Source organism: Aspergillus heteromorphus, assembly GCF_003184545.1.
Source record: "Aspergillus heteromorphus CBS 117.55 chromosome Unknown BO70scaffold_16, whole genome shotgun sequence".
Classification (NCBI taxonomy): Eukaryota; Fungi; Ascomycota; class Eurotiomycetes; order Eurotiales; family Aspergillaceae; genus Aspergillus; species Aspergillus heteromorphus.
In genome coordinates this window covers 510,572-537,049 of record NW_020290421.1, presented here as the reverse complement: position 1 = coordinate 537,049, position 26,478 = coordinate 510,572, and the positions used below count along the sequence as shown (strand labels likewise).

Genomic DNA, 26,478 nt, shown 5'->3' with positions numbered 1-26,478 from the left:
TCATAGCAGCTCACCTAGTTCCCTCGCTGCGGAGATCTGGAAGGAAATATCCGGGGTGTCCTCTTGGTTCATGGCGAGAGCGAGAGCATGATCACATGATAACAGGACAACGGATGCTGGATGTGTTCATTTGATGTTGTCATGGCAGCGCATCTAGGACGATTCTCAATTCAATGCAGGAAAAGAAAAAGATCCTAGGATAGCAGGCGCTGTGCGGTTGTTAATGAAAGGAGACGATGTGCCGCTGCCCACTCGGTCGCTCCTTCGGTCGCGCCGTCCCTCCTGCGCTGGAGCGCCCTCGCCGCCGCCGCCGCCGCCCCGACAGCTCACTTAGGACGAGTCTCTTGATTCAGGGAAGAAAAAAGGGTCAACATCCTAGGTAGGATAAACAGGCGCTGTATCGTAGCTGTTCATAATAGGAAAGGGCGTGTCTTTTGGCCAGTCAGTCGCTCCTTCGGTCGCTCCTTCCCTCTCTGCACCGTAGCGTCCTCCCCTCCCTCTCGTTTTCTAGACTCGGGTCAGGAAATAAAATTTCCAGTATAACAGAGCTGTTAGTGACAAAAACCCGCCTATTGCAGCTCGTGTCGAGCAGCTTTCTCGAGGGTGTGTCTGGTGTAGGGGAAAAAAAATGAAAAAAAAAAAAGAAGACCCCGGTGCTAGGAATCGAACCTAGACTTGCCGCGCCGATTACTCCTAAGAATATAATCATGAAGGTCAGGGCGGCCGTGCTCCCAACTACACCACACCGGGCTTTTGTTAGTAGGCGCTGGCTATTTCAGCCCTTGTTGAACAGTCCCTCAATTTCTGAGGCAGAAAAAGAAAAAAAGAAGCCCCAGCGCTGGGAATCGAACCCAGGCCTGCCACCTGACAACCCCCTAATAATAAGTCACCAGGAGTTGCTAGGCAGCCGCGCTACCAACTACACCACGCCGGGTTTTTGTTGGTAGATGCTGGCCATTCAAGCCCATGTCGAGCAGTCTTCTCGGATTCTGGAGCAGAAAAAAAAGAAAAAGGAGCCCCCAGTGCTGGGAATCGAACCCAGACCTGCCACACTCAACCCCGCTCTAGAGGCCATGAGTAGCCGCGCTCCCAACTACACCACACTGGGCTTTTGTTGGGAGGTCCTGGTTATCGAGGCTCGCATGGGACGGACCCCTTAGATGGCACTTGAGGAGGCAGGGGAGAGCGAACCCCATCACTGAGTATCCAGATCCGAGACTGCTATCCAGGATGAGACGATCTGGGTGTTGTAGCTATGCTCGCGGTGAGCCAGGAGGACAATTTCCTCAAGGCAGGTGTTGATGCTGGAAGAAAAAAAAAGACGGAAAAAATATTTCACCGGCACTGGGAGTTGAACCTCAGATCTGCGAGATGGGGCGGAGGCCCGACACCCATCTGCCGTGCTGCCCCTTGCACCATCACCGGGTAATAGGCGGGAAGGCTATTCTGGCTTATGTAGGACGGTCGCCTTGGCTGCTTTTGGTGAAGCAAAACGTATTCACTCGGTGATAGCTGACGTCTTGGAATGGCTCAGACAGTATCTGAATGTCGGCAGTTGTGTTGTTAGTGCATCAGACTAGGACAGTCACCTCCAGCAACATAATGCTGGTGAGTGTGGAAAGAGAAAAGGATAAAAAAAAAGAGAACACCGCTTCATGGGCGAGGACATGCAAGTAGCTTAGAGCTTGAATCCTTCACGGTCGCAAGGCAGCGACTGGGAGGCACTTTTTCCACTCCTCACAGTCCTTGCGCCACCATTGTGTTTATCTTTATTCGTCATCTTTCGCGTCTCCCCGGTCATAAAAAAGGGGAAAAAAGTATACGGTCTGTATCTGGTCAAAAATTTCTCATCAAGATACTGAACTTCAGAGATTCTCGGATGGATGTCAGAATGACGTATGGGTGGTGGTTGGGGTTGGGGATGAGGATGGTTGAAAAGGGTTGCGGAACAAGAAGAAAAGAAGTGCCAGGCGAGCTCCGGCGGCGGGAGAAGGGGGGGGGCCTCCTTTTATATGAGAAGGTGGGCCTGGGCTAGAGCTCAAACTGCTGGACGCTAAGTGGCTGGACTTGAACACCCCGCTGCGATGGACCAGGCCGACCGCCTCCTTTGGAGATGAGTGCGATCATTTCCAAAGGCAATTCGAGCGCTTAAACGAGTGAGTCACAGTGGCAATGCATATTCTCTCGTTATCTGGAAATGATAAAGTGCAGTAAGCCAAAAGCTTATGCCAAGAAAGGGGGTTTATAGGCGCGAACAGATTTCTCGCTGTGTGGGTCACGTGTTCTCTAAAGATGGGGGCCTTCAGTTGGGCCCCTCCATCTGAATGGCTGCACCTCGTACTTTGTATATATATGTCCAGAGCTTTTGTTCCTGTGTAAGGGGTACGGAGTATAGAATAACAAATTCTCCTGTCAGAAAGGTGAGCATACTGTTGGGACCCCTAGGTCCTTTAATTAAGTTCCTGGTGGGGTACCTCTAAACTCTGGGGCGACGACTTGATGGATATATGTTGGACGGAGGATACTATATTAAGTTGTCACATTGTTTGAAAGTTGAAGATGGTGGACAGCCAACTTAGCTATTAAATACACTCCAATCCATCGCCGATCTTCTTGAATCCAACTGCAACTAGGCAACATACCCCCCCTTTTTTTTGTAGTATTTCAAGTGTTCCATTTCGCTGGGCTTCCTTAACCTGGTGCATCCGGACCATCCCACCGGAAGCCCACCCCTCAGCCGATTACATAACACGCGATTGCCTGGCAGCGATGCCTGCCTGCCTGCCTGCCTGCCTGATCGAGTATCTTAGTAGTAGCGCAGCAGTCCAGGCGATGACCATCACTTCCTGTCTCCTCGTATCCGGTAGCCCAAATGCATTCTCATTCTTATTCCCATGAACATAATTTCTTCTCCTCATGCTCCAGATCACATCTCTCCCTGCCAGAATCAAAATCCATGAGCCAGCATAAACAATAAGCCCACCCAAAGCCCATCCATCCATATCCACCAAACAATGAAGAACCCCAGAGCCAGAACTAGAACCACCACCAGCACCACCAGCACCACCACCACAACTAAACATCAAGAAAACCATCCCTGCCAGTATCCCGGATGCCATGCCCACTACCGACGAAAAGAGCACCTCCGCCGCCATGCAATCCAACATATACGTGATCAATCCTTCCCGTGTCCGATCTGCAGTCAGCAGTTTGGTCGAAAGTACGTGGTCACCATATCATTCCCCCTTCTTATCTTGATTTACTCCTTTTTATATGCTAATGCGGTACAAGTGACACCCTCCGTCGCCATCTTCGCGTGAAACACCACCAGCATCAACCTGCACTGCGCATTCGTCGAGCATGCGCGAATTGCCGGGCCGTCAAGGCAAGATGTGAAGGGAAGCCTGTCTGTACGGAGTGTCGAAGGAGAGGGATTTCGTGTTCTTCTTCTTCTTCTCCTGGACATGAACAGGGAGGGGAGTCTGTCTTTGATGCTTGTGATTCTTCTGCTCTTGGTGATGAAGATGCCACAGTTACTGTTCTTTCTGAGTTGCAGAAGTCGAGTCCACGATTACCATCGGTACAGCAGCCACGGCCCAACTTCCTGAAAGAGGAATACTACGTGAATGTCTTCTTCGAGAAGTTCCACCCACACTGGCCATTCATCCACCGAGGCACATTCCGCGTACGCCACGAGATGCCGATACTGATTCACTCGATGGTCGTGATTGGGCTGTGGGTTAGCGGTGACGAGAGTGTGCGATCTGTCGCAGTGGAACTCCATGAACGGGTGAATTCGGCGATATTGGATCAAAAGGTTTGCCTCTTCTTCTTCTCCTCCTCCTCTTTCTCCCCCTCCCCCCTCATCTTAATCTTCATCTTCACATTCCTCTCCCCCTCACTAAAGCAACTTATACTAACCCAGCCCCCAAAAGGAGAAGTGGGCCCTCCCAACCCCAACCCAAACCCAAAAGCCCACCACCACCACCACCACCACCACAACAACAACAACAACAACCACTAGACCCCCCTGGCCCATCCCCCTCTACCAAGCCATCCTCTTAAACATCATCTTCTCCCTGATACTTCACCCCCCCTCCCACCTCACCCTCACCCTCAAGCCCACCATCAGTATTACCCACCCAACCACGTCCTTCCTCCTCCGCTCCCTCGTCCGCAGCTGCCGCCTCCACGGCATGTTCTATTTCCCGAACATGATCGCTCAGTTCGATGTAGGCATCACGCAGTATATCCTTGTCAGTGTGGAGGAGGTGAAAAGGCTTGTTCTGGCGCTGTGGAGGGTTTGTGCGATGGTTTGCACGGGGGGTGGTGGCCAGAAGGGGGATGGGGGTGAGGTTGGAGATGAAGATGGGGATTGGGATGGGAATATTGGCGGTACGCTGTTGGGGCTGGATGAGTTGCAGTTCCCTCCGCCGACGAATCATGCGTTGTGGGAGGCAAAGAGCCAGGAGGAGGGGGATTGTGTGCTGCGCGGGATGAAGGAGGATGGGGATGATGGGGGGGAGTGGATCTCGAAGTGTGCGGGTGGAATTGGTGGTGTAGTGTATGTCGTGTAGTGTACTGTCCGTCTGATTGTGTTGGATGGCTGGTTTGTTAGTTTAGATACCCGTGGATATTTTCGTGATTGTTAGTTAGTACTTGGAAGCAGAGATGTTATCAGAATAACTAGATAAATGAGGAATGGAGACAGAGGCACCTTCCTATCTGGGAAGGGATACATCGAGCAGAGGAGTTCTATGTGGAGGATATGTCTAGAAGTGTCATTTCTAGTCTATCATTATACCTGATCATCATCTTAGACCATACCATCTATCCTCCTTTCTCTTTCCTCAATGCCATCGGCCTTCGCATGGCATAATTCACCGTGACCAACCGAAGCCTACGCCAAACCAGACACAGCCGTCTCCATATTCCCATCGAGCAATTTAAGCACCGACAGCCGCACCAGAAATGAACAGCCTCTCCCGCTTCATCAAAAGACTCAACACAGTGACCAGTGCCCCTGCGGTCATAACCAAAATGTAAGAGTTATTGATCGCCTCCACGAGAGCCTCCAGCACCTCATCGCGGGCCGTCCCAGTGAGGCTATCAAAGAGCGCCGACCCGGTTCCTGAAACAGTCTGCTCGATCTCTGAAGTAGGAATATCGGGTAGGATCTGATGGATCCCCTCAATACTCTGGTTAAGGAAGAGGCAGTTAGCGATGGAAAGGGCAATAGTGGATCCAGAGATCTGGGCACAGGAGATAAACCCGACGGCAGAGGCAGCCATGTGAGGGGCCACGACAGCCTGGGCGACAGAGAAGGAAGCCTGCGAGAAGATCCCCACCCCGAAGCCGATGAGGATGGTGTAGCCGTAGATATGGGCGACAGAGGTGGTGGTGTCGACGGTAAACATCAGCGCGCCGCCGATCAGAACCAGGATCCCCCCGGCTAGGTACCACGGCATGTACATTCCGTGGGAGGAGAGAATGGCGCCGTTTCCGATGACGGCTACGATCATTACTGCGATGAATGGGAGGAGTTTGACACCGGATTCGAGGGCGGAGTCGCCGCGGGTATATTGGAAGAAGATCGGGGTCATGTAGACGGGCAGGAAGATGGAGGCGCCGCCGGCTGCGGTCATGGCGAAGAGGATTAGGATGGTGCGGCTTTTGAAGAATTCCACCGGGAAGAGGCGACGGGGGACGGTTGTAAGAATGGGGAGGGCTTGCTGAATGCCCAGAAGGATGAAGAGGACCCCGGAGCAGCAGAAGAGGCCGATGATCTGCCCTGAGTTCCAAGCGTAGGTTGCGCCGCCGAAGGAGATGGCCATGACGCCTGATACGAAGGCTCCGATCGTTAGAATGCCTCCGATGTAGTCGAGCTCGCGGGCACGGTCGAGGAAACTGACACCGGGGCGGGGGTCCTTGTTAGGGAGCATGAAGAAGTAGACTGGGGCGCAGACGGCACCGATGCAGAGGTTGATATAGAATGACCAGCGCCAGCCGGCGGAGGAGTCCGTGAAGGCTCCGCCGATGATGGGACCTAGGACGGTGCCGATTCCCCAGGTGAATCCTGCGCCGCCGATATACATCGGGCGCTCTGGTAGGGTGGTGGTGACGGCGATCATGGTCATCAGCCCGACGTACATTCCAGCCCCCGAGAAGCCACAGATGGCGCGGGCGATGATGAAGGCATTGATGTTCGGCGCGGCGCCGCACACGGCGGATCCAATCTCGAATATGCAGATGCAGAGGATGTAGGTCCATTTGGCATTGAACTGTGCGAAGATTTTGCCCCAGACCAGGTTGGTCGAAGCGGCTCCGATCAGGAAAGCAACACTGATCCAGGACAATTTGGCAATGGCATCGAAGTCTTCCACGATCGTGGGCTGGATGTTGGCCACAATGGTGTTGTCCAGGGCAAAGAGGAATTGGGAGCTGTAGATGGCGCCGATAATCACTGCCCACTTCCAGCCTGAAATCTCACGAGGTGTATCCTTCTCAGCTGGTGTGGTATCTGATTTATGCTCCACGTCAATAACGGGGGTGGTATCGCCCTTTTCTGCGGAAGGCTGGTAGTGATCAGGGTCTGTAGAGGCAGTCATGATTGCTGTACGCCAACAAGGGGATCGGAGGGGCATAAACAACACGATGAAGGCTGTCACCATCAATCAAACGGAATCCGAAGCAACGAACAAGCAATTTATTAAGAAGGCCTTCAGAGCCGGACGCTCCCACCGTCCATCCCACTCACTCTGGATCCCACCCGGATGCTCCCACCGGGCCCCAGCTTTGTCGATTACATGCATGTCCCATGTGAGCTCCCATAGGCTTCTGCAGGACTAGGTCGTCGAAGCCCCTCTAGCCCTTGACTGAGTCAGACAAAGTTGGCGGGTGAGTGGGATAGCCCGCATAAGCAATGGTGGTAAGCGGCGGGATCGTCCGTAGACAGCGGGAGCGTCCGTCCCCTTTGCTAGCCCTTAGTCCATCCCCCCAGATGGATGGAAACCATGCCACAGTTGTGGCTCTCTACTCCGATACTGTCCCTTGTCTTAACAAGCCCTTACGATGCTTGCGACAGCCTTAAAAAGACCTTTATGTTCCCTTTCCGCGCGTTGCACCCGATGCTATGCCTCCAGATCCCTCCCGCCTCACACGGTGATCGCAATGCCAGCACTGTCTCCTACGATGACTGCGGGTAATATTGGAATGTGGCAGAAAAAGCCTGGCGATGCGACGGCACCTGGGGATATCCTGGTGGAAATAGAGACAGACAAGGCGCAGATGAACCTCGAGGCCAACGAGGAAGGCGTGCTAGCGAGAGTCTTGAGAGAATCGGGGGACAGGGATGTCCCTGTTGGAACGGTTTGTGCTGAGTCCGCCCAAGCTAGTGTATTGCTAAGAGACTATAGCCCATTGCTGTCATGGTGGATGAAGGAAAGGATGTATCAGCGTTTGGATCATTTTCCATTGGAGATGCGCCTGCCTCGTCATCTGAAACAGCATCCATATCAATTCCAGAATGTATACCCATTACCAATGAAACCATCAGCACAGATGAGAGGCTACAGCCAGCCTTGGATAGAATGCCCAAGGCCAGCGCAGCGGCCATTAGACTCGCACTCGATCGAGGCGTGAAGATCACCGGGCTTCAAGGCACTGGAAGGGGAGGCCAGGTCACCGAAGCCGACGTGAGTAGGGCTTCAACCGAAGGTGTGACAGCTTCTGCTGCAAATGCGGCTGCGACATACATAGACACTCCCATAACGTCGATGCGCAAGGTGATTGCGAGCCGCCTGACTCAATCCGTCCAACAAAGCCCGCACTATCTTATATCGACGAGTGTTTCAGTCCGGAAGCTGTTGAAGCTCCGGCAGGTTCTGAATGCTTCCGCCAACGGCAGATACAAACTCACTATAAACGACTTCCTGATTAAAGCTTGCGCCGTGGCATGCACCAAGGTGCCCGCCGTCAACTCCAGCTGGAGAGATGACGTTATTCGCCGCTTTCAGAGCGTCGATGTCAGCGTAAGTGGGCCCCCAGACATTCGTCCTGCAGCTCTGACAGCTGATTTACAGGTCGGTGTGGCCACTCCTGCCGGACTCCTGACGCCCATTCTTCGATCCGTCGAGGGACTCGGCTTGGAAACCATTTCAATTCGGGTCAAAGAACTTGCCAAGCGTGCTCGGGACCGCAAGCTCAGGCCCGAGGAGTTCCAGGGTGGAACATTTACTATTTCCAACGTGGGAATGAATCCTGCCATTGAACGGTTCAGCTCGATCATCAACCCCCCTCAGGCGGCCATCTTGGCCGTAGGGACCACTCGGAAGGTTGTAGTTCCCATACAAACCACCGATGGCACGCAAGTCGGCTGGGATGAGCAGGTTGTTGTGACTGCGTCTTTCGATCACCGGGTGGTAGATGGAGTTGTAGGGGCGGAGTGGATGAGAGAGTTCAAGGATGCGGTGGAAAGTCCGCAGCATCTCCTGCTGTGAGTGATGGCAACAGTATCTAAGTAACAAAGTACTCTGTTATAAAACGGTTATGAAACCGTTATCTGTCCCCGCCGCATCAGGTGATCTGGACGCGACGTCATCTGATAGGGAGGCGGCTCCCGCACTAGTCCCCATCGAGCCCCAGTAGGCATCCATCGCATGTCTTTGCCTGTCGTCATCCCACCACTGGAAGTCACGTCCTATGCTCTTTTCTTTCACCCCGACTCAAAGGCCCCAAGATCTTCTGCCAACAAAGCATCTAGACTCTCCTAATCCTTAACTCATAACTCACTGTATTAAACACTTGCATGGTCAAAAAGTCCCCAGTCTAGTGACCATCCGACCATTGCAGCAATGTGCGGTTCAGACATCTTTCTAGCCATCCTCGCGGTTTTCTTCCCCCCAGTGGCAGGTGAGCATTGGCAACAACTTCTTCAGTCTGTGTGGGGCTATACACGCTAACCGACTGGCACAGTGTGGATCAAGGTAGGCATCTGCACGGCCGACTCCGTCATCAACCTTGCTCTCTGCTGCCTCGGCTACGTCCCCGGCCTCCTGCATGCCTGGTACCTCATCCTCAAGTATCCCGAGCCGGATTACGATGACCCCAGCTACGAACCTCTACCGGGCCAGGGAGGGGATGCCGAGAACGGTCGCGCAACGTACTACTATGTCTCTCACCAGCCCATCCAGCACCCATCCCAGAGGGACTACGGCACTGTGCCCCCGCAACATCCCCAAGCGCATGCTCCGTCGCCGAACCGTCAGCAAAACGACCAAGCCGCGGGTAGCAGCAGCCAGGATCCGAGTGACAGTCGGCCGCCTCCGACCTACGCTGAGGCTGTGAAGGGGGACCATAAGGTGCAGGATTGAAGGACCCAAGAAAAGGGGAAGCGATGACAGACTACACACACTTGGCTGTTTCCTGCAGGGAACCAGGTTTCTGCTGAACTCTGACCCAGCGGTGTACTCTTCTCTCTCCCTGGCTGTTGATTCTATTCGCAAGACAACCAGCGCGCAGTTTCTTCTGCAATTAATCACGGATAATGACCTTGTTATTTATGTACTCATGTACGCGTTTCTACTCGCGCTTGCCTTTTATACCAGCGAACTGGGACTCGGGGGGAGGTTTATATCTGCTTTATGTCCAAGCCTGTTATGCGTAATAAACCAAGACCCATCAGAAAAGACACATATTTCTAGCATAACAAATCCAAGAATAATACCACCAATGCTCCTTTTCTCCCTCCTGAACCAAAACAAAAACAGCAGCCCCTCCCTACAAAAAAAAAAATCCTAATCCACCCACATCTCAACAACGGCCAGAAAGTCCCCACCAGAAGCACGCAGAACCGCGGCGATGCGATCCCGCCCGCACCTTACGACCGACCGACCGGCCGACCGCCTTCTCTCCCGCGCCGACGACCAAACAAACCCACCCGGTCAACCACCCCAAACCAGCGTCTGGTCGACGACCTGTGGCCTCAGCACGCACCGGCCATGCAGTCCATGCCATTGCTGCTCAGGCAGTCCCTCCGATCCAGCCTCAATCTCTCGCGATCAACCCGCCCCGTGCGACGGCCGCTTCTGCCCGCCGTCGGTCCGAAAGCTCTTTACCCTCCTGCCTTCCCGCGGAGCTTCTCCGTCTGCCTACAATGCCAGTTCCGGACACAGTCGTCGCTTTACTCGTCCCCGGAGACGGATCCCCGGAAGGAGGGGAAGCCTGCTGAGCAGCCGAAGGATACGGATCCGATCATACTACCTCCTCCCGAGGGGCTTCAGACTTTAGAGACGGATGCGGGGAGTCGGCCGACGACTCCCCCCGCTGCGGAGGGAGGGGAGAGTACACAGGGTGAGAGCCAGAGCCAGAGTCAAGGCCAGCAGGCTGAAGAAAAAGGAAATGTCAATACAGAAGGGACAAGGACAGGGACAGGAGCAGGAACAAAGAACGGAGGGGAAGGAGGAGGATGGGGAGAAGGAGGTCTCCCATCATACCTGGAGAATCGCAGGTCCCAATTCTCCAAGCAATTCAGCACGATGATGGATAATCTCCAGTCGAACGTCTTCGTGGCAGGCCAGCGATTGAACGACTTTACCGGATACTCAGGCATTGAGTTACTGAAGAAGGACATCCACGTCCAAGGTACAGAGCTCCCCACCGCAACAGCATCTACCTCTCTCTAGCTCTATAACCAGCACTACGCAATATACTAACCGGCACCTTCATTCAAACAGAGGAACGACTCCGCAACGCGCGCCTGCAAGTGCGCACAGCCAAAGACGCCTACGCGGCGGCCATCAACCGACGCTCGACATCGCAGCGGGAAGTTAACGAGCTCCTGCAGCGCAAACATGCCTGGTCGCCCGTCGACCTGGAGCGATTCACCCACCTCTACCGTAACGACCACACCAACGAGGTAGGCGAGATGGAAGCCCAGGAGGCCTTGACCCAGGCGGAGCGCGAGGCCGAAGAGGCCGCCGCGCAGCTGAGCAAGAGCATTCTGTCCCGCTACCACGAGGAGCAGGTCTGGTCCGACAAGATCCGGCGCATGAGTACCTGGGGCACCTGGGGGCTGATGGGCGTCAATGTGCTTCTGTTCCTGATCTTCCAGATTGCCGTGGAGCCGTGGCGGCGCAAGAGACTCGTCAAGGGCTTCGAAGAGAAGGTCATCGAGGCGATCGAGAAGGAGAAGGCTCTCGGTCAGGTCCAGATCCTGGCTCTTCGGAATGACATGGCCCAGCATGCTGCTTCTACCACTGCCGCCACTGCTGCTGCTGCCGCTGCCGTTGCTCCCTCCGAGACTCTGGAAATCGAAAATGCAGAGACTACCGAGCCGTCCGTCCTTTCTCCCATTCCCAATCCCGCCCCCGAGCCGACCACCGAAGAAGTCGTGATCATCCAAGACGAACCCGAGGCCACCACCACTCGGGAAACCGCCGACTCCCCCACGCCGACCACCACCACCACCACACCCACCGAGAACAAAAACACTCTGGACCACATCCTGGACACCTACAAAACCCAACTCACGCACATCTCCCCCTCCATCGAATCCTGCCGTCGGTACATGAACGACCTCTTCAGCGAACGCCAAGTCGTGATCACGCAACGGGACCTCTCCACCGTGGCCCTCCAAGGCGCGGCCGCCGGCGCAGCCATCATCAGTTTGCTGGCTGTTCTGGTCCGACAATGGTAATCACCCATCCACCCATCCACCCATCCACCCATCCACCCATCCATGCAAAAGGAAAGGAGGGGGGGGTGTACTATAAACATAGAAGAAAACAAACGGTGCTGTAATTATCATGGCTGGCGATTTTGATTTCATCTGCTTTGGTTCGCTTTTGATTCGGTTCGATTTGCTTTGCTTTGCTTTACTTTGATGTTCCAGATTTAGACATACTGTGTGACAGTGACAGTGACATGACATGTACAGGCCCTGGGCATAGCATGGGGTATTACCATTCACAAATAAGTTCATAGATTACTTACTTACTTACTTACTGACTGACTGACTGTATAAATATCAGCCTGCACTCTCTTTTCTCTTTTCTATGATTCTGGTTTCTACCTACATGTTCTACTTCACACCATACTTCGTGGCTGTATGTGAAATAATCCAATCCAGTCCATGTGGACCAAACCAACCACATCTGGAAGGCCCAGGCGGGGAGGAGAGTTCTTGTGCCTTGGCGGTTTTCTTCCTGACATGTATGTATGTGTGTGTGTGTGTGTAGCACAAAGGAAACAGCAGACTATACTGTACTATACGAAAACGCACAAAACAGCTATGAAAAATAGATAGATAGGTACATGTACTCAAAGTCGACATACAAACAGACAACACACATACATACACAACTTCCACATGCCTCGTCTCGCTTCCCCAGAGACACCGAGAGAGAGAGAGAGAGAGAGAGAGAACCCGTCTATACCAAGGAAGAAAGCAACGCCCCAACCTGAATGGGTACAGGGTGTCTATGAGCAGCAAAAGAAAAAAAAGCGCAAAAAAAAATAAACGTGTTGAAAGGTGATGATGATAATAATAGAACAAGAGGCTCATTTTTCGGGTCCTTATTAAAAACACAGGGTCTCTTTAGATCTTGACAAAATAGACATAGAGAGAGAGGTTTCATCTAAAGCAGCACATCAAAAACAAACCTTTCCCTCCCCTCCCTCTCTCTCTCTCTCTCTCTCTGATCTGCTCTTTACGGCCATCGTCCCAATCCGCGGTTCTCAGGAAATCAAAATGGAATTTCTTCGCTTAACCGATGACGAGGGTGTCCTCGGAGGGGAACTGGTACTGGGGAACCTCGAGGTTGAGGGGAGCGGGACCCTTTCTTATACGGCCGGAGATGTCGTAGTGGGAACCGTGGCAGGGGCAGAACCAGCCGCCATAGTCACCGGATTCACCGATGGGGACACAACCCAGGTGGGTGCAGACACCTGGGACGGGAGATGATTAGAGGGAGGGTTATATGCGGAAGATGGCTATATCACGTACCAAGCATGACAAGCCACTCGGACTTCTGCACACGGTCCTCATCGGCCTGGGGGTCACGGAGAGACTGCCATTCGGTCTTCTGGGCCTCGTCGATCTCATCCTGGGTGCGGTGACGGATGAAGACGGGCTTACCACGCCACTTGATGATCACCTGTTCGGGGAGAGTCGGGTCAGATATCGATCGAGATGCGAGATAAGTTTCAGGGCTCGCTGGGGATGCGATGCGATTGGGGTCATACGTTCTTGCCCTCAGGGATGGCACCGAGGCCAATCTCAACCTTAGCCTGGGCGAGGACGTCGGCGGAGGCGGACATGTTGACCAAGAAGTCTAACAAGAGATTCCATATCAGCGATTTGGTCCGAGCGAGCGGTCAAGCATCACCACCACCACCACATATGTTCGTTTTCGTTGTCTGATCCACCCGATTTCCTAGACATTCCCCATCCTTCTTGTGCAGCATTGGAATCGCCAGAGAGACGTACCCTGGACGGTGGCCTTGGCACCGACGGCGGAGGCCAGACCGAGGGAGCCAGCCATGAAGTAGGAGAAGACCTGGTTGGAGCGGGGGCTCTTCTTCGAGGCGTATTTGCTGAAATCGGGGATGCTGCCGTACTGCTTGGAGCTGGCGAAGGGGCTTTCGAAAGACGGCTTGGCGGCATCAGCGACTCCCCTCCGCTGCTGGCAGGAGGCGACGGCGGCGCGAGAAGTGGGCAGTTGTTGCCGGGCGCAAGCGCGCAGCAGGGAGCTGGAGGCGGAGGAGAGAGACATGGCGAGAGGGGCAATTGAAGTCAATTGCAGGAGAGAACGACGGCTAGAGGCGTGGGTGTGGGGGGTGGGGGAGAGGGAGAGCCGGAGGAAGGCAGGGAGACGGTGGATTTTCCCAAGAGATGGAGTTGAGGTCTGAGGTTCGGAGGCCCGGCATACGGGAAGGGAAACTCGAACCAAAGCTTTCGCTACGGCAAGCGATCGGAATCACGGGGCGTCTCATTGGCTCGTCCTCCCGTCTTAGTCAGACAGCACATGATGCCTACCATACTATACTATCCTTACTATCTTTCCTATCCTTACTATCCTTACTATCCTTACTATCCTTACTATCCTTACTATCCTTACTATCATCCTATATTCACATTCAACATTCCCATTTTTAATTTTGCATCTCATTACCCTCCCCCAGACATATATCCAAATCCAATGCAACCAACCCCAGTAAACCATAAATGCAGCAAAACCCCCAGAACTCCTCCATGCAGATACACTAGTATACTATAACCTACTGGTCCGTCATTTCCACGTCCTGGTCCCCCCCAGACGCTTCCACCGTCCGATCCACCATCATCGTCACCGTCGGCGGTCGAGACCCCCGCGGCACCTCCGACTGTAGACCGTCCTGCTCATCCTCCGTATCCGCCTTCTCTTCAACGGTCGGGGGCAAAGACCCGTTCAACGTGCGCTGGCCCTTCTCCGGGGCGGCGTCCCTGGTGGCCTCCTTGGCCCGCTTCTCCTTGAACTGTTTATAGGTCGTGGTCTTGGGGATCACGTCGGAGAGGAATTCGAGGTTGTCGATTCGCGACACGGCCGTAGCTGTAGATAGGTATCCGTCAGTTTGGTGACCTCCATTTCTGTGATCCGGCTCGTCCAGCCACTCACCCAGGTCCTTGTATTGAATGAGCTTGCGCGGCTTCCGTTCTGATTTGACGACGTTGTGCCCTTGTTCGGTAAGGTATTGGATGAAGAGTTCCTGGATATCGAAAAGAAAAAAAAATGAGCTTGGGTTGTGGGAGACAAGGTGTTGCTAGCATCGAACACGGACCGTAGCCATCGCGATCACAAACGTAGCGTTGCTCGAGCATTGTACGATGTCGTCGTCGAGCTGGATAATCTTTTTGATGCGGGAGACTGCCACCGTCAGTCAGCGGATGTCGCCTCTCACGAAACCAGCCCACGTACTGGGGAGGGCGCTCTGGCCGGTGATCTCCTGGGAAGACGATGCTTCCGGCGCGGATTTGTCCTTGGGAGGCATCGCGACGTCGCGCGGGTCACGGGGAATTTGGCGTTGACGGGTGAGTGGGTGAGAGGGAAGAGATGCAAGGAGAGGAAGAAAAGTCGTAAAACACGTCGTGAGTCGTGAGTCTTGAGTCTTGTCTTGTCTTGTCTTGGGGGAGAGTTGCAGAAGCTGGAGTTGCAGGAAGGAGAATCGGCGCGTGCGGCATCGAACCCACCGCGTGTGGCGTAAGAGGAAATCAAAGTAATCCTGTCCACCCAATAGTTAATCCTCCCCATCCTTCTTCTCTTCCTCCTCCGCCAACCTGTCCAGCAACCGCTTTCACAGAGAACCCCTGCAACTTCTCGAACCCCCTCGCAAACTCCCCTAATCCTATTGTCCGCAGTCTGCTATTCAGCCTCGTTTTGGGACTCGGGGCGGAACGCCGTCTTCAGTCCTCACGTGGGCGGCCGCGCATCGCATCGTCGTCACCTCCGATCGAAGTAGCCCAGCAGCTCGCAGCTCCGGTTTCTTCTCGACTATGCCCCTACTCTTCCTCCTCTCGCCCCGCCAATCCATGGAATGAGCTCAATGCCTCTCCCATCCCCGTCGGCGCCCCCGCCCTCCGTGCTGTCGGAGCGCCGGAATTGGAGGAGGCTCTCCGGCTTATCTGTCTCGCCCGCCCACGAGCGGCGCCCGACCCCGGAGAATGAGACCGAGAACGAGAATGGCCAGCCCGCCGCCATCACCGAGGAGATCAGCGAGATCAAGCGCTACGAGGACTTCACCACCATTGATTGGGTGCAAGATGCGGTGCACGAGCAGGCCCGCCGCCGGGCCAAGCGACGAAACGGCTCCGGGTTCTGGGATCAGGAAGGCACCTTCGGCTGGCGACGCAAGGTGCGCGAGTCCTACGACGCCGGCCAGGCCTGGCTGGTGATTACACTGGTGGGCGCGGCCATTGGGTTGATCTCGGCGGTTCTGAACATCATCACGGAGTGGTTGTCGGATGTGAAGCTGGGGCATTGTACGACGGCGTTCTATCTCAATGAACAGTTTTGCTGCTGGGGGTCGGAGGGAGGTATGCCTTCCCATTCGGTGTTATGGACTGGGGAATAAGTCTCACGCTCATGGTTTCTTTCTGCAGGTTGTCCCGAGTGGAGGCCCTGGACCTCGTACTGGATCGTGAACTACTTCATATATATTTTCTATGCGGTAATGCTCGCCCATCCCGCCTGTTGAATGGCGTCTGAGACTCGATAGATACTATTTGCGTCCGTCGCAGCGAGCCTGGTTAAATCCTTCGCGCCGTATGCCGCCGGCTCGGGCATCTCGGAGATCAAGTGCATCATTGCGGGATTCGTGATGAAGGGCTTCCTGGGCGCCTGGACGCTGCTCATCAAGTCGATTGCGCTGCCGTTGGCTATTGCGTCCGGTTTGTCCGTGGGCAAAGAGGGGCCCAGCGTCCACTTCGCCGTCTGCACGGGCAATGTGATCTCGCGGTTCTTCAGCAAATACAAGCAGAATGCATCGAAGACGAGGGAGGTCTTGACGGCCACGGCGGCGGCTGGTGTGGCGGTCGCTTTTGGCAGTCCGATTGGCGGCGTGCTCTTCTCTCTCGAGGTACGGACAGCATGTTGGTCTGTGGGGTTTATACTGACGGGCTGCAGGAAATGGCGTCGTATTTCCCGCTGAAGACCCTCTGGCGGAGTTACTTTTGTGCTCTGGTTGCGACGGGTGTCCTGGCGGTAGGTCGCCCCTGCTAATAACTTCTTGTTGATGTTCTTGCTGATTACATCCAGGTAATGAATCCGTTCAGGACCGGACAGCTGGTCATGTTCCAGGTGCAGTACGACCGGAACTGGCATTTCTTCGAATTGATATTCTTTATGATGCTTGGGGTCTTTGGGGGGTTATATGGAGCGCTGGTGATCAAGTGGAACCTTCGGGTCCAGGCCTTCCGGAAGAAATACCTGTCGCAGCATGCTATCATGGAGTCGGTGATTCTCGCGGGCGTCACGGCCGTCCTGTGCTACCCGAACATGTTCCTGAAGATCAACATGACCGAGATGATGGAGATTCTCTTCCGAGAATGCGAGGGGGGGCATGATTACAACGGGCTATGCGAGTAAGCTTGCTGAACCTTCCTTGCAAACCAAGCACTAACAAGTGCAGGTCGAAAAACCGGTGGTCGATGGTCATGTCACTGGCCGTGGCTACAATCCTCCGCATCTTCCTGGTCATCATCTCGTACGGCTGCAAGGTGCCCGCCGGTATCTTCGTGCCGTCGATGGCCGTGGGGGCCTCTTTCGGGCGTTTCGTGGGCATCCTCGTCCAGGCTCTGCACGAGGCCTATCCCAAGTCCGCGTTCTTTGCCTCGTGCGAGCCGGACATCCCCTGCATCACCCCAGGCACGTATGCTTTCCTGGGGGCAGGCGCGGCTCTGAGCGGCATCATGCACTTGACGATCTCCGTGACGGTCATCATGTTCGAACTCACCGGTGCGCTGAACTACATCCTCCCGACAATGGTAAGCCCACACCCCCTACCATCCTACACACCCAACACTAACACCACACCACACCACTCAGATCGTCGTCGGCGTCACCAAAGCCGTGAGCGACTGCTTCGGCAAAGGCGGCATCGCGGACCGGATGATCTGGTCGAACGGATTCCCCTTCCTCGACAGCAAAGAAGACCACGTCTTCAACGTGCCCGTCTCCCAGGCCATGACCTCCGACCCCGTGTCCCTACCCGCCGCCGACTTCCCCGTCCGCGAAGCCGAGCACCTTCTCAGCGACAACAAATTCCAGGGCTTCCCCATCGTGGAAGACCGCACTCGAAAGACCCTAGTCGGGTACATCGGCCGCACGGAGCTGCGCTACGCCATCGACCGCGCCAAAGCCGAAGGCCTGCTCTCCCCCACCGCCAAATGCGTCTTCACCAAAGAAGCCGCCGACGCCTCCGCCGCCCGTCGCGCCTCCCATCTCCACGCCGCCCCCGAGACCTTCGACGACATCCAGACCACCTCCGGCACCAGCTACGTCGACTTCAGCCGCTACGCCGACCACACGCCCCTCACCGTGCACCCGCGTCTCGCGCTGGAGACCGTCATGGAGATCTTCAAGAAAATGGGTCCCCGCGTCATCCTGGTCGAGCACCGCGGCCGACTGATGGGCTTGGTCACGGTTAAGGATTGTCTGAAGTATCAGTTCAAGGTCGAGGCCGAGGAGCAGGCGCTCGCCGCGACTAGTCCGCCGCAGCTTTCGCTAGGCGGACAGACTACTAGTCGTGTGGATACGCTTGAGGATCGTCTGTGGGGCCTTATGCAGCGCGTCGGGGGATTCTTCTCCAGGCGGGAGAGAGAGCATACCCAAATCCCCCGAGTGAGACCCACGTCCGAGGAGCAGAGCCATCCGCCTACGAGGATTGTCGATGAGGATGAGTATGAGGATGCGATGTTGGAGATGGAGGATAGACGGTAGTGGGTGGGTGGGGTTGTCAAGCTGTAGAGGTCGCTTTTTTTTCCTTCTTTCATATAGATACCACCATACATACTTACTTACCATAACGCTTTTGTCTGTCTTGTATATACCCTCTCATCCTACTGTCTTCCTTGATCATCACTTTACAGAATCGAGGATTATTGTTAACTTGTTACTATTTCTATTTCTACGTAGGCGATGATGGGAGCGGACAGGGGTTGTTGTTGAGTAGTAAGTATAGTAAGTACTGATTTGTTTGCTGTTCCTGGCCTGACACAATAATGCCTTTGTCTACCCTACTTACCCCACATATACAACCAACCAACATCTATAGGTTCACTGCAATAACCACTGCAATACCATCTATAACAATACTCACATTCATTTCCTGTATTCTCATATTTCTCATGACCCTTTTATCAACACTTAACAATAATAATAGAACAATCTACAACCTCACCATCTACACCCTCCCCCCCCTTATACTACAATCCTTACCCTTATGGCGAAAGCCTCTGCACCCTCCATCTATACCCCTCCTCCTCCTCCTCTTTACCACCCCCACTAACCCTAACATACCTAAACCGATCATGCAACCTACTCTTCCTGCCCTGCCAAAACTCCACCGACTCCGGCACCAGTCTCACGCCGCCCCAAAACGGCGGGAGGGGGATATTCTCCACATCTTTGAACCTCACCTCCAGCTCCTTGACCCTCTGCTCCAGGAGGGCCCTCCCATCCTCGATATCCGTCTCGTCCACATCCCGGGGTACAACCGGACAAGAGGTGGGATCGAGGCTCTTGCGGCGCCGATCGATCAGCGTCTCGGGCTCCAGCGACCAGAGCACTTTGCTTTGCCAGCTGGCCCACGCGCCGATCTGGCTGCCGCGTTCGCGGGTTTGCCAGTACAGGGAGCTTTCGGAGCGGCTGAGGGGTTCGACGAGCCCCTCGATGCGGACTTGTCGTTCCAGCGTCGGCCAGAGGAATGTTAGCGCTGCCCATTTGTTGCCTTGGGATTGGCTGATTGTGTCTTGTAGGGGTTCGTCTCCGACTGGGATACCGCCATCGGGATCAAGGCCGTAGGGCTCCGGCATGGCTTGGATCCCACCATCCCCGTTCTCGGCACCTGTGTCGCCGTATCCGAAAACCTGTCCCCCTTTCCCCTCCCGGCTTCCCCAGTTGCTGTAGACCGTCCAGCCCCTCTCGTCGAGCTCTTTCAGGTACACGACGCGCGCGCTGACACGGCCGGAGGGCAGGCTTGCTGTTGCCAGCGTGCAGGTCTCCGGTGCGGAGGACGGCAGTAGACGGGGGTCGCGGAACCAGGCGTGGAACTGGTGTAGCGGGTTGGTGGGGTGCATTTGCGAGATGGTGAGGGGCGGGTTGCTGATGAATTGGTGGGCGCGGGAGGGGTGGGAGACGATTTCTTTTTCGGTGGTCGAGTCCGGGGTGGATGTATTGGATCGGAGGAGTGCGTCTTGTGTTGGGGTGGAGGTTGAGGTTGGCGGGGTGGGGAGGGGGAGGGGTCGAGGGTCAGGGTGCTCGGGTCCGGGGCGGCGGAGATGTCGCCTGGGGCGACTGGGTTGGTTGGTTAGTTGGATGGCTTCTGGGGCTGGGAGTGGACTCTGGAGGTGGGTTGGAAGGGAAGGGAGGGCGTACAGATCAGCTTCTTGGGGTGTTTGGGGGTGGTATCCCCGTCGGTCAGATTGCGGGGGGCCATGGTGGAGGAGGAGGGGTGGCGGTGGAAGTGGCGATGGTTGAAGGTCGAGGGGATGGGATGGGAGAGACGGGTCGAAGGATGGACGGATAGAAAGAGAGGGTGAGGCAGTCGAGGAGGCATCGACTGAGCCAGTGGTGCCAATGCAGTGAGGAGGAGGAGAAAGAAGAAGGAGGAGGAAGTTGGATCGATCGTACGACGAGCGGTTCCGGCGGCGATGCGGAGGGCGGGGCTGCCTTGGCAGGCTGGCAGACAGGCAGACAGGCAGGCAACTCTAAACTTGGACGAGACTTTTCTGGAAGGCTGCCAGAAATTAGAATATTTAAGATTTACTGGTATATATTGCTGTTTATATTTATTGTTGTAACTAGTTCTAAGGAGTTGCGAGGGTCTACTAAGTAGACTAGTAGTAAATAAATAAATAACTATAGTATAAACCTATACGGAGCAGACTAAGACAGACTACTGGGATAGTTTCTGCCTATACAGAGGCTCGAGCTGTTACGCAGTACTGTCAGCGGTCATATGAAACTCCCACTTGCAGTTGGATTGGCATTGACTCCCGGGGTTGTAAGGTGAAGTACTGTATGTATAGTAGTACGGCGTAGACTCGGATCCTATCACCGCCACAGCAAAGCCACAGCAACCATGCACCGCCACACCTTCTACTTTCCTGCTTTACTACTGTTTACACTGACACTGACACTCCATTGACACAGACATGGACATGACACTGACATAGACACTAACACTGCTGGATGTCCGGAGTACTCCCTACAGCATACACTGCAGACCAGTCATACACTGATTGTTCCCTTGCAGGCTGGGGAGAGATGCTTTGCTAGTCCTCCAGGCGGGGCAGACTGACTGACTGACTGACTACTCCTCCTTCTTACTCCCCCCACCCGTGGCTTTCCCCCGACCACGCCCCCATCACCATCCTCCATCTGGTCGAGTCCCAGCCCCGGCTCTCACTCGACTCGCCTGCTGCCTCGCTATTTACTAACCGCCGTTACTCCCAGTTCCCCGTCGTGCTTGACAGATCCATCTCCCACAAAACATCTTCCTTCTCCTCCCCCCCCCCGCACCGCCATGTCCTACAGATCCTCCCACATCTCCGCCGCGTCCGCCCCGGGCAAGGTCCTCCTCACCGGCGGCTACCTGGTCCTCGATCGCCACTACACCGGCACCGTGTTCGCCCTCGATGCGCGCATCCACGTCATTGTCCAGCAGATGAGGCGGACCTCGCGGGACGCGGAGGAGCAGACGGAGGCCGAGAACATCATCGTGGTGCGGTCGCCGCAATTCGTCGACGCCGTGTGGGAATACACGGTGCAGCGGTGCGACAACAAAGGCGGCGTCAAGGTGGTGCAGAAGGGCGATGGGTAAGACACCACCACATACATACACTTCCCTTCCCCCCACGACCCCAGCTAAAGCCCCAACAGCCGCCGCAACCCATTCGTCGAGACCTCCCTCAGCTACGCCCTGACCTACATCGGCTACATCGCCAACTCGAAAGACTTCGGCTCCCTCTCGATCACCATCCTCGCCGACAGCGACTACTACTCGGAGACGGCCTTCTCGAAGATCTCGGGCCTGCAGTCGCCGGGCCGCTTCGTCAACTTCGGCGTGCCGCTGCACGAAGCCCACAAGACGGGACTGGGCTCGTCCGCCGCGCTGGTCACGGCGCTCGTGTCCGCGCTGGGCTTCCACCGCACGCTCCCCACCGAGGAGATCGGGCAGTCGCGCGACAAGCTGCACAACCTGGCGCAGGCGGCGCACTGCGCCGCACAGGGGAAAGTGGGGTCGGGCTTCGACGTGGCCGCCGCCGTGTACGGCTCGTGTCTGTACCGACGGTTCTCGCCGTCGATCCTCGAGTCCCTCGGCGACGTCGGCGACCCGGGCTTTGAGGAGCGTCTGTTCGCCATCGTCGAGGACGTCGACCCCAAGCACCCGTGGGACACAGAGTGTCTGGACTTCGGCATGAAGCTGCCGCACGGCATGCAGATGGTGCTGTGCGACGTGGAATGCGGCTCGCAGACCCCCTCCATGGTGCGCAAGGTGCTCGAGTGGCGCAAGCAGAACCAGCAGGAGGCCGATCAGCTGTGGCGCGACCTGCAGACCAACAACGAGCGCATCTGTCTCGAGCTCAAGCAGCTCGTCCAGACCCCGGACCGCGAGGCCGCCTCCAACTTCGACGACGTCCGCACCCTCGTCCAGCGCTCCCGCGCCCTCATTCGCGCCATGACCCAGAAAACCGGCGTGCCTATCGAGCCCAAAGTGCAGACTGAGCTGCTCGACGCGATCTCCGACCTGGACGGCGTCATCGGCGGCGTGGTCCCGGGGGCTGGTGGCTATGACGCCATCGCCGTGCTCATCCACGACCAGGCCGACGTCATCCACCGGTTGAACGACTTCTTTGATGGCTGGGAGAGCAAGGTCGAGGATGACTTCGGGGGGAAGATCGGTAATGTCCGTCTCCTGGGCGTGAGGCATGGTTCGGCGGGATTGCAGATCGAGACCCTGGATATCTATTCGGGGTGGATTTGATTTGATCACTGTAGCTGTTGACTGTGACGGGGGCATGTGCATGAACATGGACACTAATAATTAGCGCAAAGCGGGCAGTAATGATTATCCTGGTCTCTGGCATTTATCCTAGGTCTAGTATTTAGTAGCCTCGTTGATCTATTTCTACTATCTATTATCTATATAAGAGCCATCCTGTCATATATCTATCTGATTGATTCCAACTACTACCCTTCGCATTTATCTATGTAAACCTACCATTCCGTCTATACTACACCACCTCAAAACCAATTCGTTCATTCGTCCATCAATACAGTAAGAGTACCACAACCTACCACCGTGACCCTACCAACCATCAACCATCAACCATCAACCATCAACCTAACCAACCCCCCAAAACCCCTCCCAATCCACCAACCCCCCCAGCCCGAAATCCAGCCCAAAGCCCAGGTCCATCTCACCCATCCCTACATCCATATGCATATCCATATGCATATTCATCCCCAACTCGCCCTCCCCAACACCAACACCAACACCAACACCACCCCCCTCCTTATCCCTATCCCTATCCCTATCCCTATCCCTATTCCTCCGCCCCAAAACACCCCTCAAAACAGCCCTACACACCCCCAAACACCCCCTCACAATCTCATAAACCCTCGTCTGCACCAAGGTTCCATTCCCACTGATTCCGTTTCCCACATGCCTTTGCCCATCTCCACCTCCACCCCCACCCCCACCCCCACTCTCACTCTGACCATTACCATCACCATCACCATCACCCTCACCACTATAATCCTCCCCCTCCAAAGCACAAATCTCCCCCACCAACGCCTCAACAATCACATACCGTTTCAGCGCGGGCGTGCCCAGCCGTAGAACATACAGACTCTGGTCACGGAGAGATTGCAGGACGTGGAGGATGGGTAAGCGGGTGGCTTTTTGGATGGTGCTTAGGGGGTGGTTATGACAATGATGATTATGGTGGGGTTGGGGTTGGGGTTGGGGTTGGGATTGGGGGTTAGGTGAGTGGGACAGGGATGGGAATAGGGATAGAAAGAGGAAGTGGGAATGGGAAAGGGAAAGGAAGATTCTTCTATCTGGGTGAGGAGTTCGAAGGCGAGCGTGCAGATGATGTCGAGGTTTAGTGGGCCGCGGAGGGGGCCGCGGGCGGTGGTTGTTAGGGTGGTGAAGTCGTCTTTGTCTTTATCCGGTCGTTCTTTTTCGGGGGTTTGGTCTTGGGGATGGGGATAGGGTTGAGAGTTGGGTTGGGATTGGGGGATAGAGAGGGAGAGGGGGGTTGTGAGGGGGTCGGGGTCTGGGGGGTTAGTGCTGGAGTTAGGGCTGTCTCTGCCTTTGCCTCTGCTGCTGCTTCCGCCATTACTATCAGCAACAGTAGCAGCAATACCAAGCGCAGCATCAAGACAGAGTCTGCGCGAAAAGTGAAATTGCGGATTCGCAGGGGCAGCGCGAGCGAACGGGAGATGGAGGTGCAGAATGTAACGGTTAAGGGTGGTGAGGAGGTATTTGTGGTGGAAGGGACCCGGATGGGGGAGGCTATCTGGGGATGTAGTTGGGATAGAGCTTGTGTTTGTGCCAGCAAAGAAAGCTGTGATGCTGTGGCAGGCGTTGCGGAGAGCGGTGGCTAGGGCCAGGGCTTTCTGGTATGGAATCCGCTGCGGGGAGTGGATGAGCTGGATGGTTTCTGCGCGGAGGGAGAAGGATTGGTGGAGGAGGAGCTGGAGGGAGGTGTCAGTGTGGGAGGGGATGGGGTGGGGGTTGTTGTTGATGATGATGGGTGCTGGAGGTCTGGGTCGAGGTCGGAGTCGTTGAGATTCGAGGGCGGTTTGGTGTCGGAGAAAGGCAGGGCCAGCGGGGAGGCAGACTCCAAGGAAGACTGCAGGGTCAGCTCCAGCACGGTGGCCCAGAGGCGGGTGCGCATCTCGGCCAGGAAGGGCGAGAGGGAAGGGAACAGGGCGGAGTCTCGATGCAGGCCCATGGCCGTGGCGAGCTGCAGCAGGGCACCCGCGGAGAGCCACGGGGAGGGCCCCGGGGGTCCCAGCTGGCGGGCTAGCAGAAGCAGGCAGAAGATCTGGAGGCCGTCCAGGTTGAAGGAGGCTTTCTCGGATGGGCCGGTGAGCCACCACTGGGCGGCATAGATCCAGGTCTGGAACAACTGCGGATCGGAGTGGGCGCCGGCCTTGCCACGCTGGGGATGGAATGTGGTGCCGATGGCGAGGATCAGGACCAGTTTGATCAGGAATGGAGTGGCGGATACCTGAAGAGACCCATCGTTATCGTCCCAGAAATGCCGGTATTCCTTCCTGAACGAGGGCAGATGCACGATGCGATAGATGCCTTCGAACGTGCGCAGATAGCATTCCACCAGCTCATCGCACACGGGCCTGGCTGGGATCGTGCGCCGGAGATCTGACACCGGGTCATTCAGGCGCGGCGTCTGGTCCATCTTGACCGATCGACGGAGATCTCGAACCTCCCTGATCTGGCTGGCCAGTTCGGCTCTGGCCTCCGGGCACAGCGCCAGAGGGCCCTTGGTTTCGAGCGAGCCGACGAGCTGGAGCTGTACACGTGCGTGTCAGCTGTACCTACTACCTACACTCTCAACCCATAGCCATTCAGACAGATATTAAACTCACCTTATCCATCGTATACCCATAATGCGTTGGCCCAAAGAGCTTCATCTTCCTCGCGCTAGCATGCAGTCTCGGCGGCGTCGCAGCAACGGACATGGACATCTCCCCATCGCCATCGCCATCGCCATCCCCATGACCACCACCAGCACTATCACGCGAAGAATCCACCACCACTACCAGCCGCCTTTCCAACCTCTCCACCTTATCGCATACCTCGCGCAAAGCCCGTTCAAGTTCAAGCCCAGACCCAGACCCAGACTGAGACTCAGACTCTAACCCCGTGCCCGATCTCGATAACCTCGCCTCCACCCGCTGCAACCGTCTCTGTAGATCGCGAACAACGGCGCCAAGCTGCGCCATCCCGCCCTGCTGCAGCTCCAGCTCCAGTAACGGCAGTGGCAGTGGTACTCCGTCGGTACTTCCCGATCCAGCACCCCGGTCCCGGTCCCGGTGCCCGTTCGCATTCCCCAGCGCCAGCGCCACCGCCGGACGCAAGGGACTGGCACCATGCTCATGCTCATGCTCATGCTCATGCTCATGCTCATGCCCACGCTCACGCTCACGCAAGGGGGGCGCGGCTATCGGATTCGGGCTCGGCGACGGGCTCAGAGACAGGCGGTGCTGGTAGGAGCAGGGCAGAGGCGAGCGAGCCCGGGTGCAGGGCCCGCAGGGAACGGTGCGGTCACACCGGATCTTGCGCTGGCGGCATTGCAAGCATGATTTGGCTGGGCGGCGTTGTTGGCGTTGACGTTTGCGCGGTGGGGGGTCGGGCATGGCATGGATGGATGGATGGATACTGTGCTGTGCTGTGAGTGTGTGTGCTGATGGATTGTGGATTGGATGGTGGGGTGTATGTAGTTCTGTTGTTGTTTGTCAGAGAGAGAGAGAGAGAGAGAGAGAGAGAGAGAGAGAAGTGTTCAAATTGGTGGCTGTCCGGCAGCGAGGCCGAACCCGAGGCCGAAGCCGAGCGAGCCTCAGGCCGGTCGGGGTGGAGGATGCCGAGGTTGGTACTAGTAGTATAGACTATAAACAGCAGTTATTATTATTATTGTCATTTATTTATTATTCCTTCAACAGATACATTATTATCATATATCCCAAAATG

The 26,478-nt window shown here is 55.7% G+C and overlaps 10 protein-coding genes and 3 non-coding genes across 13 annotated transcripts; 5 read left to right on the top strand and 8 right to left on the bottom strand.

Annotated features, from left to right (window-relative positions):
- Nucleotides 1-648: 648 nt before the first annotated feature.
- BO70DRAFT_t190 lies at nt 649-750 on the bottom strand. Its single transcript has one exon. It is a non-coding gene; the product is annotated as a tRNA-Ser (tRNA).
- An 80-nt stretch (nt 751-830) lies between these two features.
- BO70DRAFT_t189 lies at nt 831-934 on the bottom strand. The gene has a single exon. It is a non-coding gene; the product is annotated as a tRNA-Ala (tRNA).
- Nucleotides 935-1,017: 83 nt separating this feature from the next.
- Nucleotides 1,018-1,108, bottom strand: BO70DRAFT_t188. The gene has a single exon. It is a non-coding gene; the product is annotated as a tRNA-His (tRNA).
- A 1,723-nt stretch (nt 1,109-2,831) lies between these two features.
- On the top strand, nt 2,832-4,321 carry BO70DRAFT_380444 (Zn(II)2Cys6 transcription factor; the record flags this gene model as incomplete). Its single annotated transcript, XM_025545414.1, has 3 exons — nt 2,832-3,220; nt 3,292-3,817; nt 3,936-4,321. Coding segments are annotated over exons 1-3 (1,116 nt in total), but the record flags the coding sequence as incomplete, so codon positions are not given.
- A 625-nt stretch (nt 4,322-4,946) lies between these two features.
- BO70DRAFT_293575 (putative MFS drug efflux transporter) lies at nt 4,947-6,608 on the bottom strand (the record flags this gene model as incomplete). Its single annotated transcript, XM_025539446.1, has 1 exon — nt 4,947-6,608. One exon carries the CDS (start codon nt 6,606-6,608, stop codon nt 4,947-4,949), a length of 1,662 nt encoding a protein of 553 aa, XP_025398511.1.
- Nucleotides 6,609-7,071: 463 nt separating this feature from the next.
- BO70DRAFT_338517 (uncharacterized protein) lies at nt 7,072-8,503 on the top strand (the record flags this gene model as incomplete). The annotated part of the gene is made up of 3 exons (XM_025541204.1): nt 7,072-7,368; nt 7,416-8,030; nt 8,082-8,503. 3 exons carry the CDS (start codon nt 7,072-7,074, stop codon nt 8,496-8,498), a joined length of 1,329 nt encoding a protein of 442 aa, XP_025398510.1. The 3' UTR covers nt 8,499-8,503.
- A 349-nt stretch (nt 8,504-8,852) lies between these two features.
- she9 (putative mitochondrion biogenesis protein (She9)) lies at nt 8,853-11,695 on the top strand (the record flags this gene model as incomplete). The annotated part of the gene is made up of 4 exons (XM_025546701.1): nt 8,853-8,910; nt 8,974-9,359; nt 9,825-10,641; nt 10,734-11,695. 4 exons carry the CDS (start codon nt 8,853-8,855, stop codon nt 11,693-11,695), a joined length of 2,223 nt encoding a protein of 740 aa, XP_025398509.1.
- Nucleotides 11,696-12,763: 1,068 nt separating this feature from the next.
- Nucleotides 12,764-13,907, bottom strand: rip1 (ubiquinol--cytochrome-c reductase catalytic subunit RIP1; the record flags this gene model as incomplete). Its single annotated transcript, XM_025541203.1, has 4 exons — nt 13,487-13,907; nt 13,243-13,331; nt 13,004-13,154; nt 12,764-12,945 (listed from the first exon to the last, which is right to left on the bottom strand). The coding sequence occupies exons 1-4, from the start codon at nt 13,770-13,772 to the stop codon at nt 12,764-12,766; spliced, it is 708 nt and encodes a 235-aa protein (XP_025398508.1). The 5' UTR covers nt 13,773-13,907.
- A 245-nt stretch (nt 13,908-14,152) lies between these two features.
- Nucleotides 14,153-15,361, bottom strand: BO70DRAFT_363049 (histone-fold domain-containing protein). Its single transcript, XM_025543473.1, has 4 exons — nt 14,955-15,361; nt 14,818-14,903; nt 14,655-14,745; nt 14,153-14,588 (listed from the first exon to the last, which is right to left on the bottom strand). The coding sequence occupies exons 1-4, from the start codon at nt 15,025-15,027 to the stop codon at nt 14,278-14,280; spliced, it is 561 nt and encodes a 186-aa protein (XP_025398507.1). The 5' UTR covers nt 15,028-15,361; the 3' UTR covers nt 14,153-14,277.
- Nucleotides 15,308-18,596, top strand: BO70DRAFT_363047 (chloride channel protein). Its single transcript, XM_025543472.1, has 7 exons — nt 15,308-16,069; nt 16,136-16,203; nt 16,252-16,611; nt 16,659-16,736; nt 16,791-17,116; nt 17,164-17,518; nt 17,580-18,596. The coding sequence occupies exons 1-7, from the start codon at nt 15,580-15,582 to the stop codon at nt 18,471-18,473; spliced, it is 2,571 nt and encodes an 856-aa protein (XP_025398506.1). The 5' UTR covers nt 15,308-15,579; the 3' UTR covers nt 18,474-18,596.
- Nucleotides 18,597-18,973: 377 nt separating this feature from the next.
- On the bottom strand, nt 18,974-20,253 carry BO70DRAFT_388002 (pyridoxamine-phosphate oxidase PDX3; the record flags this gene model as incomplete). The annotated part of the gene is made up of 2 exons (XM_025545946.1): nt 20,130-20,253; nt 18,974-19,947 (listed from the first exon to the last, which is right to left on the bottom strand). The coding sequence occupies exons 1-2, from the start codon at nt 20,188-20,190 to the stop codon at nt 18,974-18,976; spliced, it is 1,035 nt and encodes a 344-aa protein (XP_025398505.1). The 5' UTR covers nt 20,191-20,253.
- Nucleotides 20,254-20,918: 665 nt separating this feature from the next.
- erg8 (phosphomevalonate kinase) lies at nt 20,919-22,913 on the top strand. Its single transcript, XM_025543471.1, has 2 exons — nt 20,919-21,572; nt 21,636-22,913. Exons 1-2 carry the CDS (start codon nt 21,280-21,282, stop codon nt 22,738-22,740), a joined length of 1,398 nt encoding a protein of 465 aa, XP_025398504.1. The 5' UTR covers nt 20,919-21,279; the 3' UTR covers nt 22,741-22,913.
- A 187-nt stretch (nt 22,914-23,100) lies between these two features.
- Nucleotides 23,101-26,256, bottom strand: BO70DRAFT_388000 (uncharacterized protein; the record flags this gene model as incomplete). The annotated part of the gene is made up of 9 exons (XM_025545945.1): nt 25,937-26,256; nt 25,793-25,872; nt 25,377-25,739; nt 24,618-25,300; nt 24,104-24,528; nt 23,756-23,923; nt 23,508-23,657; nt 23,343-23,435; nt 23,101-23,186 (listed from the first exon to the last, which is right to left on the bottom strand). The coding sequence occupies exons 1-9, from the start codon at nt 26,145-26,147 to the stop codon at nt 23,101-23,103; spliced, it is 2,259 nt and encodes a 752-aa protein (XP_025398503.1). The 5' UTR covers nt 26,148-26,256.
- Nucleotides 26,257-26,478: the final 222 nt, after the last annotated feature.